Here is a 15,272-nt window from a genome sequence, read left to right on the forward strand (position 1 = left end):
AGCTGCAGCTCCAAGGTGTCACCATCCACGAAGGAGTGACTGTGCCATGCCAATCTCACCTCCAAGCTGAAGAAGGAGGGCAGCAGGGGTGGCTGCTTCCCCAAATCACCCAGAGGGTGGAGCCTGCCCCATCTCCAGGCTGCCCTGCTGGGGATGAGGCTTCTCTCCCTGGTCACATCAGCATTATGCTGGATGCTTTTTCCTGCCAAAGGAGATTTTCTTCTCTCCTCAGGATGGATCCCAGTAAGGACCAGTTTCTAGAGCCCACCATGGAGCCACACATTCACAGGTTGGAATTACTCCTTGGCCACCCCACCCCACCCTGCATCTCCCTGCTCCAGCCCTGCCACCTTCCTCCAAGGGCAGCAGGAGGTGTGGGGTGGCCTCATGCATCCCTGTAGTCCCTCTTCTCTCTTGCCAGCAGCCCTGCCAGCATTTTAACCCCATGTCATTCCCAGTCTCCTCCAACATCCCTTTCTCTGTGTATCCTAGAAGCCAGCACAGATCCTCTCCCTCCCATCACAGCGATGCTCATCCCATCCAGCTCCCACCCAGTCCCATGGGAAGCTGATGCCCACCCTCTGCCCATGCCAGGACCACCTACCTGCCTTTCCATGAGGATTTCTTGGCCACCAGCAGATCCTCTGTGCTCAGTGGGGCTCCTGCTCCCCCAACTCACCTTTTGTGGCTCCGTCCATGCTGCCCTGCTGCTCTATCCCTGATTTTCCAGCTCCCTGCTGGAAGGGGAATGGGAAACCAAAGCCCTGATGCTCCACTTTGCCTGACCCCCGGATGATCTCTCAGCTCCCACACCACTCCTGAGGCTTTAATCTCTCCAAGAGAGCTGAGAATTCCTTATTTAGCAGCTGATGGGAAGCACTGGGAATGTCTGAAGCTCACTGGGCTGCAGCTCCATCTGCCTCGGGAGATCTCCAGCTGCAGCCCCAGCATGGCGCACACAGCGTGGGGTGTGATGGATATGGCTTCACCTCCTCTCTCCTGAGGAGCCCTGGGCTTTGGCTCATGGAGGAATCCATCTCCAGAAGAAATCAGCTCCTGGGGGAAGCGAGGTGGAGCCATGGCCAGAGGGGAGGGAGGTGTTGGGGTTCCCCGAGTTGAGACCCCCACCTCCACGCTCAGTCCTAAGGTAGGACATGATGGCAGCTGGGGAGCTGCTTCTTATCTACACCAGCAGAAGCCAGGCCAGTGTCCACAAAGCTGCAGGGGCTTTGCTGGGTGGAAACGAGGAGCTGGTGGGGTGGCAGACCTGGGGGGTTTCAGCTTCAGAGCCCCAGATCCCACCAATACCCTGTGCAGTTCCATGGAGAGGAGGCTGCTTGGGCAGGAGGTGGTCAGGAGCATGCTGCTGGTGATAGCTACACCCCAAGTGCACCCAGCCTGTGATAGGGACAGGGATGGAGCAACCAGGAGGTGGTCAGGAGCATGCTGCTGGTGACAGCTACACCTCAAGTGCACCCAGCCTGTGATGGGGACAGGGATGGGAACAATCACCATGAACAGGGCAGAGCCCAGGCACCTTCCCAAACCTCCCAGGGTGTCCTATTGGCAGCCATGCAGCTGGGGTGGGCAGCACCCTGCAGGGTGCCCTGCTCTGGTGGGAGGGCAGGGCAGGGGGAGTGGGGGTGACATGGGTGACACTCAGGGGAGCAAGGACTGGCCCTGCTGTGTCTGTCATGAGATGTCAGACAGTGGCAAGAGGCTTAAATTTAAAAAACAAACAAAAAATGTTTATTTCAAGATCTTCCTCGTTATTATTATCATCATCATTATCTCATTATTATTATTATTAATTATTTTGTTCCCTTTTGCTGTCGGTTTCAGCTGTATTTCAAAAAAAAAAAAAAGGGCAGGGGGGGGAAGAGGGGTGGGGGTTCAAAGTACAAAAGAAGTCAGTTGGGGAAGGGCAGAGGTTTAGAAATCACAGCGCTGAGCTAAGCCAAAGCGAGAGACACGGACGGAGCACGAACCCCAACCCCCCCCTACGACACGACGTGGACGAAGGAGACCCCACCCGGAGCCTTCAGCCTTGGAAGGACTCGCCACCAATTTTGTTTGGTTTGTTTGTTTGTTTTCTTTTCGTCTGTACAAAACACACCAAAAGCATGCCAGGGAGCGGGGGCAGGGGGGAGAGGGAGGAGAGGGGGAAAAAAACCCAAGAGACTGAGTGGGGAGGAGAGAGGAGCTGAGGGGGCTGGCGAGGGCCAGGCTCCCGCTCGCCTCCTTCCTTCTCCCACCCCCTGCTCACGTCAGGTTGTTCTGCAGGCAGTTCAGGTCACCGGCGTCCTGCTCCCCTTTGCCGCCGTCGTGCTTGGGGGACGTGGAGTTGTGGATGTTAAAGGGCTCCTCGTCCTTCAGGCAGGATTTCAGGGAGTCCTGCAACTTGTGGGGAGCGCTGGGGTCGTCCTGCTAGGAGAGATGGGGGAGGGTCAGGAAAGGACCATGATGTAGAAGCATAGAGTCACAGAGTGGTTTGGGGTGGAAGGGACCTTGAAGATCATCGAGATCCAAACCCCTGCCATGGGCAGGGACACCTCCCACCAGAGCAGGTTGCTCAAAGCCTCCTCCAGCTTGGGCTCAAACACTGCCAGGGATGAGGCATCCACAGCTTCTCTGGGCAACCCATTCCAGTGTCTCACCACCCCCAGAGTGAAGAACTTCCTAACATCCAACCTAAACCCACCCTGCTCTAGTTTCAAACCATTGCCCCTCATCCTGTCACCACAAGCCCTTATGAACAGTCCCTCCCCAGCTCTCCTGTATCCCTCTGCAGTTACTGGAAGGCTGCTCTAAGGTCTCCTGGAAACCCCTCTTCTCCAAGCTGGGGAGGGTCAGAAGATGACTCTTCCAGGGGGGACACTTGCAATGAGTGGGTGACTGGGTGGAGGCACCAGTGTCCCTGCAGGCAACCCAGCATCCTGACCCCCAGGGGCAGGGCTGTGCAGACAGGAACAGATCCAGAGAATAGTTTGGGTTGGAAGAGATCTTTAAGATCATAAAGTCCAACCATGAACCAGCACTGCCAGAGCACCACCAAACCATGGCCCTCAGCACCACAGCTGGAGGTGTATGATTCCCCTCACCAGTGCCCAGTCCAGGGGGATGATACCTGCCCTGCTCCTGCAGGCCACACTATTGCTGACCCAAGCCAGGATGCTGGCAGCCTTCTTGGCCACCTGGGCACTCCCTGGCTCTGCACACACACATGTCCTGTCCCCTCTGCACACACAGATGCCCTGTCCCCTCTGCACACACAGATGCCCTGTCCCCTCTGCACACACACATGTCCTGTCCCCTCTGCACACACAGATGTCCTGTCCCCTCTGCACACACAGATGCCCTGTCCCCTCTGCACACACACATGTCCTGTCCCCTCTGCACACACAGATGTCCTGTCCCCTCTGCACACACACATGCCCTGTCCCCTCTGCACACACACATGTCCTGTCCCCTCTGCACACACACATGCCCTGTCCCCTCTGCACACACACATGTCCTGTCCCCTCTGCACACACAGATGTCCTGTCCCCTGTGCACACACACATGCCCTGTCCCCTCTGCACACACACATGTCCTGTCCCCTCTGCACACACAAATGTCCTGTCCCCTCTGCACACACACATGTCCTGTCCCCTCTGCACACACACATGCCCTGTCCCCTGTGCACACACAGATGTCCTGTCCCCTGTGCACACACACATGTCCTGTCCCCTCTGCACACACAGATGCCCTGTCCCCTCTGCACACACACATGTCCTGTCCCCTCTGCACACACACATGCCCTGTCCCCTCTGCACACACAGATGTCCTGTCCCCTCTGCACACACACATGCCCTGTCCCCTCTGCACACACAAATGTCCTGTCCCCTCTGCACACACACATGCCCTGTCCCCTCTGCACACACACATGTCCTGTCCCCTGTGCACACACACATGTCCTGTCCCCTCTGCACACACAGATGCCCTGTCCCCTCTGCACACACACAGATGCCCTGTCCCCTCTGCACACACACATGTCCTGTCCCCTCTGCACACACACATGTCCTGTCCCCTCTGCACACACACATGCCCTGTCCCCTCTGCACACACACATGTCCTGTCCCCTCTGCACACACACATGTCCTGTCCCCTCTGCACACACACATGTCCTGTCCCCTCTGCACACACAGATGCCCTGTCCCCTCTGCACACACACATGCCCTGTCCCCTCTGCACACACAGATGTCCTGTCCCCTCTGCACACACAGATGCCCTGTCCCCTCTGCACACACACATGTCCTGTCCCCTCTGCACACACAGATGCCCTGTCCCCTCTGCACACACACATGCCCTGTCCCCTCTGCACACACAGATGTCCTGTCCCCTCTGCACACACAGATGCCCTGTCCCCTCTGCACACACACATGTCCTGTCCCCTCTGCACACACAGATGTCCTGTCCCCTGTGCACACACACATGTCCTGTCCCCTCTGCACACACACATGTCCTGTCCCCTGTGCACACACACATGTCCTGTCCCCTCTGCACACACATGTCCTGTCCCCTCTGCACACACACATGTCCTGTCCCCTGTGCACACACACATGTCCTGTCCCCTCTGCACACACAGATGTCCTGTCCCCTGTGCACACACACATGTCCTGTCCCCTCTGCACACACACATGTCCTGTCCCCTGTGCACACACACATGTCCTGTCCCCTCTGCACACACACATGCCCTGTCCCCTGTGCACACACACATGCCCTGTCCCCTCTGCACACACACATGCCCTGTCCCCTCTGCACACACAGATGCCCTGTCCCCTCTGCACACACACATGTCCTGTCCCCTCTGCACACACAGATGTCCTGTCCCCTGTGCACACACACATGTCCTGTCCCCTCTGCACACACACATGTCCTGTCCCTGTGCACACACACAGTCCTGTCCCTCTGCACACACACATGCCTGTCCCTGTGCACACACACATGCCTGTCCCCTCTGCACACACACATGCCCTGTCCCCTCTGCACACACACATGTCCTGTCCCCTCTGCACACACAGATGTCCTGTCCCCTCTGCACACACACATGTCCTGTCCCCTCTGCACACACACATGCCCTGTCCCCTCTGCACACACAGATGTCCTGTCCCCTCTGCACACACACATGTCCTGTCCCCTCTGCACACACAGATGCCCTGTCCCCTCTGCACACACACATGTCCTGTCCCCTCTGCACACACAGATGCCCTGTCCCCTCTGCACACACACATGTCCTGTCCCCTGTGCACACACAGATGTCCTGTCCCCTGTGCACACACACATGTCCTGTCCCCTCTGCACACACACATGTCCTGTCCCCTCTGCACACACAGATGCCCTGTCCCCTCTGCACACACACATGTCCTGTCCCCTCTGCACACACACATGCCCTGTCCCCTCTGCACACACAGATGCCCTGTCCCCTGTGCACACACAGATGCCCTGTCCCCTCTGCACACACACATGTCCTGTCCCCTCTGCACACACAGATGCCCTGTCCCCTCTGCACACACACATGTCCTGTCCCCTCTGCACACACAGATGCCCTGTCCCCTGTGCACACACACATGTCCTGTCCCCTCTGCACACACAGATGCCCTGTCCCCTCTGCACACACACATGTCCTGTCCCCTCTGCACACACACATGTCCTGTCCCCTCTGCACACACACATGTCCTGTCCCCTCTGCACACACACAGATGCCCTGTCCCCTCTGCACACACACATGTCCTGTCCCCTCTGCACACACAGATGCCCTGTCCCCTCTGCACACACACATGTCCTGTCCCCTGTGCACACACAGATGTCCTGTCCCCTCTGCACACACACATGTCCTGTCCCCTCTGCACACACAGATGCCCTGTCCCCTCTGCACACACACAGATGCCCTGTCCCCTCTGCACACACACATGTCCTGTCCCCTCTGCACACACAGATGTCCTGTCCCCTCTGCACACACAGATGCCCTGTCCCCTCTGCACACACACATGTCCTGTCCCCTCTGCACACACAGATGTCCTGTCCCCTCTGCACACACACATGTCCTGTCCCCTGTGCACACACAGATGCCCTGTCCCCTCTGCACACACAGATGCCCTGTCCCCTCTGCACACACATCTGCACACAGAGGGATCAGAAAGCTCAAGCACCCTGGCAGCTGGCAGGTGAGCAGCTCCAGCCAGGCTATGCTGCCTTGCTGCTCTTCCCCAGCCCATGACCCCTCCAGCACCCAAAGCCGCTCACCAACAGCACCCAGGAGCTGCTCCATCCACGGGAGGCATCACACCCTCCACCCTGCCCCACCACCCCCCAGTTCCTCGGCCCATTCCCAGCCTGGCTCAGCTCCTCATGGCCAGGACAAGCAGGACAGGGCTGGGCAGGGGGCCCAAGGGTTGGGTTTATTGCAGTTCATTAGTGTACAGCTCCCCCTGCCCTGCTACCAGCCCAGCTCGGGAGGCCTCTCCCAACATCCCCCCATGGCTGCTGGCACCATCTCTGCCCTGGGGCTGGGCTGTGCACCAGGTCTGTCCTGCATCCGTGGGGAAAGCAGCCCTGGCCTCCGGCTGCGCTGGGTCATGTCTGTTCCCGGACAGTCCTGGTGGTGCAGGAGGAGCCCTGGGGTGGGGGGCTGTGAGGGCAGGGTGGGCTGTGGTGGTGAGGAACACATTGGCATCATGTTGGTGCCACCCATGTGGCAAGTGACAGATGGATGAGCTGGTTCACATAAGGCTGGGAAACCTCCATCTTCTGGGCAGCAACCTGCTGAGTAGTGCCTGGCTGGTCCAGGGTCACACCGGCGGCTCCATGGCAAACCCCACGAGGTGGGCACCTCTGTGGGGGCACCCAACCTCCTCACTCAACAGAGGGGCTGCACCCCAGAAGCACCTTGCCTGGGGTGTGAGCCCTGCTGTGACCTCCTCGCCCTCCTCCTCCTCCTCATGCTGCATCCCAGGCACCATGTGTCACCGCAGGCCCCAGCCCTCTGCGTGCCAGAGGGGACGAGGAGTGGGTCCGAGCCCAGAGAGATGGTGAGGAGCAGTACCAACTTCATCTCAAGGTTCCTCCTCTCTGCAGCAGGGAGTCAGCCAGCTCCAGGAGCCTCCTGCCAGGGTGGCTGGGCCAGGGCAGAGGCTCTGGCTGCTAGATGTGGCCAGCAGATGGGGACAGGCGGCGGTGGGGACGGCAGGGGCTAGGGAGACCTAAGCTGCTCCTCCTCCGGTGCCCGCTCTGCAAAGCCCTTTGCTTCTCTCTGGGTTGAAAGACGAGGGTGGGAGAGCAGCCCAGGCTGGGAGAGCAGCCCAGGGTGGCCATATCCTGACCACACCAGCAGCATCCTGGTGTCTTTCACCCTCCTCATCTGCTGGTCCTGCCTAGTCACGCCCCAGTGATGCCCCAGAGATGCTCCTCTGGTCCTGCCCCAGCAGTGCCCCAAAGAGGGAGCATCTGGCCCCAGGGGCCAGAGCCACTTCACACTGGCTGTCCCCTCCATGAACATGCCAGCATGGCCACCTCTGCCACCCTTGTGCAGAGCCAAAGCCACCAGGCAGCTCCTTGGGGAGCCATGCAGGCAGGAGGGGATGAGGACAGGGGGACAATGGGGTGACACTGACCACCCTTGCTTGGCTCTAGTTTGGGTTAATTGGGTAGGATGAGACACAGCAGGACCCAACAGAAGAGGGAACAGAGTGGTGGTCATGGTGGGGTGGGGACAGAGGGGTGGTCATGGTGGGGTGGGGACAGAGTGAGTGCTGTTCATGGTGGGGTGGGGACAGAGTGAGTGCTGTTCATGGTGGGTTGGGGACAGAGGTGTGGTCATGGTGGGGTGGGAAGGGGGGCAGGGAGGATCCAGTGGTGATGCCAACCCCCAGGACCACGGGTGAGGGGGACAGATGAGACATTATGTGACAGAGGGCCAAGAGCAGGCCAGCAAGTGGGCTGAGGGGACAGTGCCATGCAGCCTCCTTACGTTTGGATGGGAGCCCTCAGCGATGGTGGAGAGGGAGAAGTTGTCGTTGTGCAGCTCGGACGGGGTGCGGTATCTGCGGGGGCACAGGAGAGCATGGCAGTCAGACCAGGGATGCCACCCAGTACCCCTGGCACCTCTGGCTTTGTTTTGGGGTGTTGAGAAGGCAAATGTCCTCAGGGTGAAGGTTTTGGGAATAAATGTTCCCAGATCTGGGAGGTATTTGGGCTGAATGACCCCAGGCAGGGACATCTAGGGCTAAATGTCCCCAGGGATGGAGGTTTGGGTTTAAATGTCCCCAGGGATGGAGATTTAGGGTTAAATGTCCCCGAGGATGAAGGTTTGGGGCTAAATGTCCCCAGATCTGGCATTTTGGGGACAAATGCCCCCAGCTCTGGGGTTCTGGAGCTTAATGCACCCAGCTTTGGTATTTTGGGGGGCGGGGGGGAAATGCACCCAGATTTGGGGGGTTGGGGTAAATACTCCCAACTCTGGTATCTGGGGGAGCTAAAAGCCTGCAGCTCTGGGGGGCTGGGGCAGTGGGGGCAGTGAGGGCAGCCCAGGGCAAGCAGGAGCCGCAGGCTCCCAGGACCCGAGAGGGAGCCCCATGGGCTGGCACCAGTTTGGCTGCTAATTACACTTGGCACTTACAGACACTAATTAACAGCTCATTAGGGACTCAGACTGGGAGGACATTCTCCTCCTCAGCTCCGGAGAGATGGGCAGCAATAGCTAGGGCAGGCAGGGGGTGACCCCAAGCTTGTTACCCCCTCCAAGCCCTGTGCCCAGGGACACAGTGGGGACCATCTCCGGCGGCTCTGGGCAGGAGCCCAGCTGGTGGCCCCAGCTCCCAGCACAGCAGATTGACTGGTGCCAGCCAGGAGCAGCTTAAAAGGATTAAGTGTGGAGCAGGAGCCACAAGCCACGGCCCCACCTCGGGAGCTTTCCCACCACCCATCACCACCGTGTCCCCATCAGCACTGGGGGGGTCCTGATGACATCATGCAAAGACAGAACCACATCCAGCTCAGGGTTTGAGACCACCCAAAGCACTGCAGCTACCGAGGTGCCACCTTAGAGGGGCTGACGACAGTTTGAGAGATGCCAACCCTGCCCTGGCAGCGCTTGTCCCCATCAGCACTCGGGGGGGGGGGGGGGGAGGGGTTCCTGATGACACCACATAGGGATGGGACCACATCCAGCCCAGGGGTTGAGACCACCCAAAGCACTGCAGCTACTGAGGTGCCACCTCGGAGGGGGTGGGGACAGCTTGCGGGGCTGCGGAGGGTCTGAGGGCTGCCAGCCCTTGTCCTGGGGGCACTCACTTGGTCTTGCGCAGTTTGCTGTTCTCCGTTTTGAGCAGGTAGAGCTTCTTGGCAAAGAAGACAGTGAGCATGAAGAGCAGCAGCACCACCAGGGCGGCCGAGCCCACGGCCACGCACAGCACCTGGAAGTCGGTGACGATGGCCTCGCAGCGTGTCCCCTTGTGCCAGGTGTAGTCCTGCGTGTTGCACCTGCCAGGGGCACACCGTTAGGCACCTTCCCCCCCAAAACTGTCCCACAGACTGTCCCTGGGGGGTGACACAGCTGTAAAAATCCCAGTGTGGTAGGGGTTGGAAGGGACCTCTGGAGAGCATCCAACACTCCCTGCTAAAGCAGGGCACCCACAGCAGCTTGCCCAGGAGCACAATGCCCAGGGGGGATTTGCAATCTCTCCACACAAGGAGACTCCACAACCTCTCTGGGCAGCCTGGGACAGGCCTCCAGCACCCTCACCCCAAAGAACTTTCTCCTCCTATTCAGAAGGAACCTCCTGGGTTCCAGTTTGTGCCCATTGCCCCTTGTGCTGTTCCTGGACACCACTGACATGAGACCAGCACCACCATCTTCACACACTCAGCACCTCCCTCAGATGATGGGGGCTGAGACTGGGGACACACCCAAGGGCCACTCTGAGAGGGGTGACACCCCCAAACGCTGGGGCCAAGTGAGCTGGGTGACAGTGGGCACGCCAGGAGTGGAGATGGGGTCCCTCCTAGGTGATGCACAACCTCCACACCCCCCTCTCACAGCCCTGCTTGAACCCATCAGGGCGGCCACTGGTGATGTGGCTGGGGACAGCCCTGCCATGTCACCCACCCCCGTGCTCTGCTCCCCGTGCGGGTGGGCTCAGTGCCAGCCCTGCGCCGCGTGCCGAGCCGTTGGGCACAGCCGGCAGAGCCCTCCCCGGGCACAATCTGCCGGGACCGATTAGCGCCGAGGCTCCGCAGCTCTGCCTGCCTGCCCCTGACCTAATTCCTGCCCAGCCGCCGCGTGGGGGGCAGGGAAACCCCCTCCCGGCTCCCAGCGGGGTGGGGATGAGGGGTAAAAGGGACCCGGGTGGGCTGCAGGGGATGGAGAGGCTGGGAATGGGGGATAGGGGGTGGAGTGACTGGGAATGGGGTTTATGGAGAATGGAGAAACTAGGAATGGGGAGCAGGGTATGGAGAGACTGGGAATGGGGTGTGTGAGAGAGAGATGTTGGGAACGAGGTGCACAAAGGATGTAGGATCTGGAATGAGATGTGTGGGAAATGGAGAAGCTGGATTGGGGTGCGTGAAGGAGGGTGGAGAGCCTGGGAATGGGGTGCATGGAGACAGAAAGCCCATGGATGGGATGCATGGAGCTGAGGAACCCAGGGACAGGGTGCATTAGGATAGACAGGCTGGGAACTAGGTACCCATGGCCAGGAAGGGGGATGAAGGATGGAGAACCCAGGAATTGGGGTGCATGAAGGATGGTGAGCCCAGGAATGGGGTAGACAGAGTCCGAGAGCACAGGGATGGGGTGCACCGGGATGAGGAGCACCTGCATGCAGCCCTCGTCTCCCCGGGACACCCGGTGCCCCCGGCCCTTACCGGCAGAAGGCCCCGTGGCTCTCCACCAGATAGCACTGGCCGCCGTTGTGGCAGTAGCTGGGGACGAGGTCGCAGAGGGAGCGGCAGGAGCTGTTGTGCCTCACGTAGCCGCTCGGGCACTCGCTGCCGTTCTCCGCCCGGCCCCGCTCCCCGGGCCGTGCCCGCGCCGTGGGGCTGACCCCCGTCACCCCCGAGGGATGCAGCGGTGCCATGTCTCGGCGGCCAGTGGGTCGGGGCTCCCGTGGAGCCGGCTGGACGCCGGGCACGGCCGAGGCGGAAGGCCGGTAACCATTCTCATCCTCCAGCCCATCTTCCTCCTCCTCCAGGTCTTCCTCCTCATCCTCCTCCAGCTCTTCGTCCTCGTCCCCATCGGCGTAGAAGGAGGTGGTGGGGTAGAAATCGGCCTCGTCGAAGGGCGTGAAGTCGTCGTAGAGCTCATGGAGGGCCCACGGCGTGGCCGCCTCCTCCGGCTCCCGCCGCCGTGCCGAGCCGGCTGCCCCCCGGCTGCCCCCGGGGAAGCCCCCGAGTCCCTCTCCGCCTTCGAACAGGTCGTAGTAGTCGACGTCGATGATCTCGGACGCCGTCCGATCAACCGGCCGCTCTGCCGGGCCCGGGGTGACGGTGATGGGCTGCTCCAGCCAGGTCAGATCCGTCCGGCCGCGGGCCCCCTGCGCTGAGGCCGGGCTGGACGTGGCCCCCCAAAGCTCTGGGGGACGCCCCGAGTCCCCCGCGGCACCTGGCACAAGGCTGGGGTCGGCCAGCACGGGGGTCCGCGGGGCGGCCGAGCCCCCCGCCGTCAGCAGCAGGTCGGGTTCGGCCGAGTCGGTGGCAAGCTGAGAGCTAGGGGGGCTCGGTGGGGCGGCTGTGAGCTCCCCGAAGCCCCCCGGGCTGGGCAGGGAGGCTCGTGTGTGCCGTTCCCCGCTCCCCGGCTCCTCGGGGCTGCCCAGGGCCACCGGCACCGTCCCCCCATCACCGGGCCAGGTGACGGCAGCCTGCCCATCCTCCATCCTTGGGGGCAGAGCGCTGGCATCGCCCTCCCCGGCGCACCCTGCGCACCCCTCCGCCATCGCTGGGTCCGTGGTGGTGGCCGCGTCCCCCCCGGGAGGGTCTAGTTGGGGTCCTGCTGGGGGTTCGCCGCTCGTTGTGACTCCCCCAGGGCTGGTGCTGTTGCTGGGTCCCCCCAGGGGATCTCTGCTCGCTGGGTCCCATCTTGGGGGGCTGCTCCCCAGGGAACCCTCCCAGGCTCTGCCCTCAGCCTTGCTGGCGTTTTGGGGGGACCACTTGGATGCTAGAGAGGGACAAGAAGGAAAAAAGGTGTCAGACGTGCCCCCCACACCCTGGGAAGGCTTTGCTGGCCTTGTGTGTGTGGGGTCCTGGTGGCTCCCCACCCGCTCAACCTTGCACCCATCATGATAAGGACTTGTGGGGGTGGGGCTGCATCCTGAGTCTTTTACAGCCCCTCCTGGGGACCAAAGGGACAAATGCTGCAGCATCCCCAGCTCCAGGGTCCCCCCCGCATCTGCAACAGCCCCAGGCATGACCCTGCCAGCTCTGCAACCCCCCCAGTGTGACATAGCCCTCCCCCCAGCTAAGCTGCCCCTGGCCACATCCTCTAACTGCCCTTACAGGGGGATCCAGTGCCCACTAAGAGAGCATCCAGCCCCCTGCAAATGGATCCAGCCCAACCCCCCCAACATGTCCAACCCCGCTTTGCAAAGTGATCTAGACCCTGCAAAGGGATCTAGTTCCCCCTGCAAGGGAATTCTACCCCCTACAAAGGATCCACACTGCCCCCAAACAAATCCAGTCCTCCCTACAAAGGGATCCAGCCCCCTGCCTCAGGACCCACCCCCACCAAAACACCTCCACTGTCGCTCGCAAGGGGCTCCAGCCCTCCTCTGTTTCCTGCAAGTGCACCCTGTACACACAGCTGGATCCACCTCCTTTGCAAGGGGATCCACCCCCTTGCAACGGGATCCAGCCCTTTTCTGGTTCCTGTGAGTACCCCACACAATCACAAGAGGATCCAGCCCCCTTAGCTGTGGATCCACCCCACACACACCCACCGCCCTGCAATGGAATCCAGCCTTCTCAGAAGCGGATCCAGCCCTCTTTGGTTCCTTCAAGTGCACCCCATAATCACAAGAGGATCCATCCCCTGCAAGGGAATCCATCCCCACTCTGGTTCCTGCAGCTGCACCCAGTACACAGAGGGAACCAGTCTCCTGCAACAGGATCCAACCTTCCCTCTGCAAGGGAATCCAGCCCCGGCAAGGAGATCCAGCCCACCTCAGGCTGCTGCAGATGCCCCCCGTACACATCATGGGGTCCAGCCCCGCCCCCGGAGGGACCCAGACCCCGCCAAGGAGATCCAGTCCCTAGCAAGGGGATCCAGCCCTGCAGATGCACCCCACGCGTAAAGGCAGTCCATCTCCCTGCAACAGGATCCAAGATCCCTCCCAGCATGGGAAACCAGCCCCACCAAGGGATGATCCAGCCCCCCACAAGGGATCCAGCCCCTCCAAAAGGAGATTCAGCCCCCTACAATGGGATCCAGCCCCTCCAAAAGGAGATTCAGCAGCCGGCAAAGGGATCCAGCCCTCCTCTGTCTCCTGCAGATGGACTCACTTCACACAAGGAGATCCAGAACCCCAAAAAGGGATCCACCCCCCGGCAAAGAGATCCAGCCCACCCTGCAAGAGGCTTCAGCCCTCTGCAATGGGATCCAGTCCCCTTCCAAGGGGATCCAGCCCCCCTAAAATGGAATCCAGCACCCGGCAAAGGAAACCAGCCCCCTTCCAAGGGGACTCACCCCTCTAAAAGGGAATCCAGACCCCGGCGAGGGGAACAATCCCGCCCTGACAGAGGCTGTAGCTCCCTGCAGTGGGATCCCCTCGCCGCAATGATCCAGCTCCCCCAAAAGGATCCAGCCCCCTCACAAGGGGATCTCCCCCGGCTCCTGCAGAGGAACGCAGCCCCTACCGAGGACCACCGAGCTCCCCCCGCACCGGGGATCCGTGTTTGCCCCGGGAACCATCCCCCCTTCCGCCCTCCTACAGGTGCTCGGCCCCCGCCCCCCCGCCGGGATCCGTTTTCCCAGTGCCCCCGGGCGCGGCCCCGCTGCAGGATGCGGCCCCATCCCGCGTTCCCCCTCCCCGACACCGCCGGTCCGTACCGAGGGCTCCGAGCGGCAGCAGCAGGACGATGGCGAGGGCGGCGCGGGGCCGGGCAGCCGCGGGGGCCATGGCGGCATCGGACCGGGGCCGCCACCGCCACCGCCACCGGGACCGGCAGCGCCTCCACCCGCGCCCCGCAGCCGCCGCCGCCGCTGCTCCGGCTCCGTACCGGGGGGGATGGGGGGGAGGGGGGGGCCGGGCCGGGCAGGGCTGGGGGCGGGCGGCAGCTACCGGCCCCGCCCGCGGGGCTAGGGACAGCGACGGCACCGCCGGGACCCCCCTGGTAGCATCGGGAACCCCTCGGCAACATCGGAAGCCCCTGCCCCCCCCAAGTAGCGCCGGAGACAACCCCCCCTCTCCTCCCTCCCGGTAGCAAAAGGGAACCCCAAGGCAGCATCCGCACGCCCCGGTAATGCCGAGGGACCCCCCAGGCAACACCGGGAACGCCCAGACATTATCCGACCCCACCCCGGTAGCACCGGGAACCCCAGGTAGTACCGGGACCCCACCCTAGCACCTAGAACCCTCCAGACAGCACATCGGGTCCCCCCAAGCAACACCCCAGCACTAGGACCCCTCGCTGACTCTCACCTAAAACTGCTCCCGCAATGGGGGGCGCGGGGGACGGACACGACCCCCTTGCCCTGGGACATCCCTGCCCCAACATCCCCCCCTGGCACCAGCAGCCCTCAGTGCCCCCTCTCCCCCCCAACCCAAACTGCTCCTGCATGGGTGGCCCATCCGGCACCAGTATCAGGACCCCCACCCCCTGAGCACTGGGACAGATGGGGGACAGACCATCCATGAACCATCCTGAACTGGGCAGGGGGTGCAGGCAAGGGGTGAGGGCAAGGGGGTGGGGGTAGGGTGCAGGCAGGGACTGGGGGCACCGAGCTGCCACAGCAGCTGGAGATGGAGCATGGGAAGAGCTGGGAGAAGCCACACGGACGTGACCGGCCTGGAAATGGGGCTGAGGGTGAGCCAGGGGGGCTGCGGGCAGGCAGCGGGCAGGCAGCGACTGCCACCTCCCGGACTCCTCCCTGGCCTCCGGCTCCACTCTGTCCTGCCCGAAGCCACGCAGCAGGGGTGGCACCCCAATCCTGCAGGTGGCACTGAGGGAGGGGGGCACCCAGCCCACGAGCACCCCCAGTCCCCACCTCTGCAGGGGATGTCGTGGCTTTGGGGAGGAGACAG

General features: G+C 61.9%; 1 protein-coding gene across 1 annotated transcript; it reads right to left on the reverse strand.

The window, feature by feature from the left end:
- Positions 1-2,262: 2,262 nt before the first annotated feature.
- CSPG5 (chondroitin sulfate proteoglycan 5) lies at positions 2,263-13,226 on the reverse strand. The gene is made up of 5 exons (XM_054389940.1): positions 13,220-13,226; positions 10,903-12,190; positions 9,331-9,519; positions 8,009-8,081; positions 2,263-2,424 (listed from the first exon to the last, which is right to left on the reverse strand). The coding sequence occupies exons 1-5, from the start codon at positions 13,224-13,226 to the stop codon at positions 2,263-2,265; spliced, it is 1,719 nt and encodes a 572-aa protein (XP_054245915.1).
- Between the last annotated feature and the right edge of the window lie 2,046 nt (positions 13,227-15,272).

The sequence above is a fragment of the Indicator indicator genome, chromosome 20, assembly GCF_027791375.1.
Source record: "Indicator indicator isolate 239-I01 chromosome 20, UM_Iind_1.1, whole genome shotgun sequence".
Classification (NCBI taxonomy): domain Eukaryota; kingdom Metazoa; phylum Chordata; class Aves; order Piciformes; family Indicatoridae; genus Indicator; species Indicator indicator.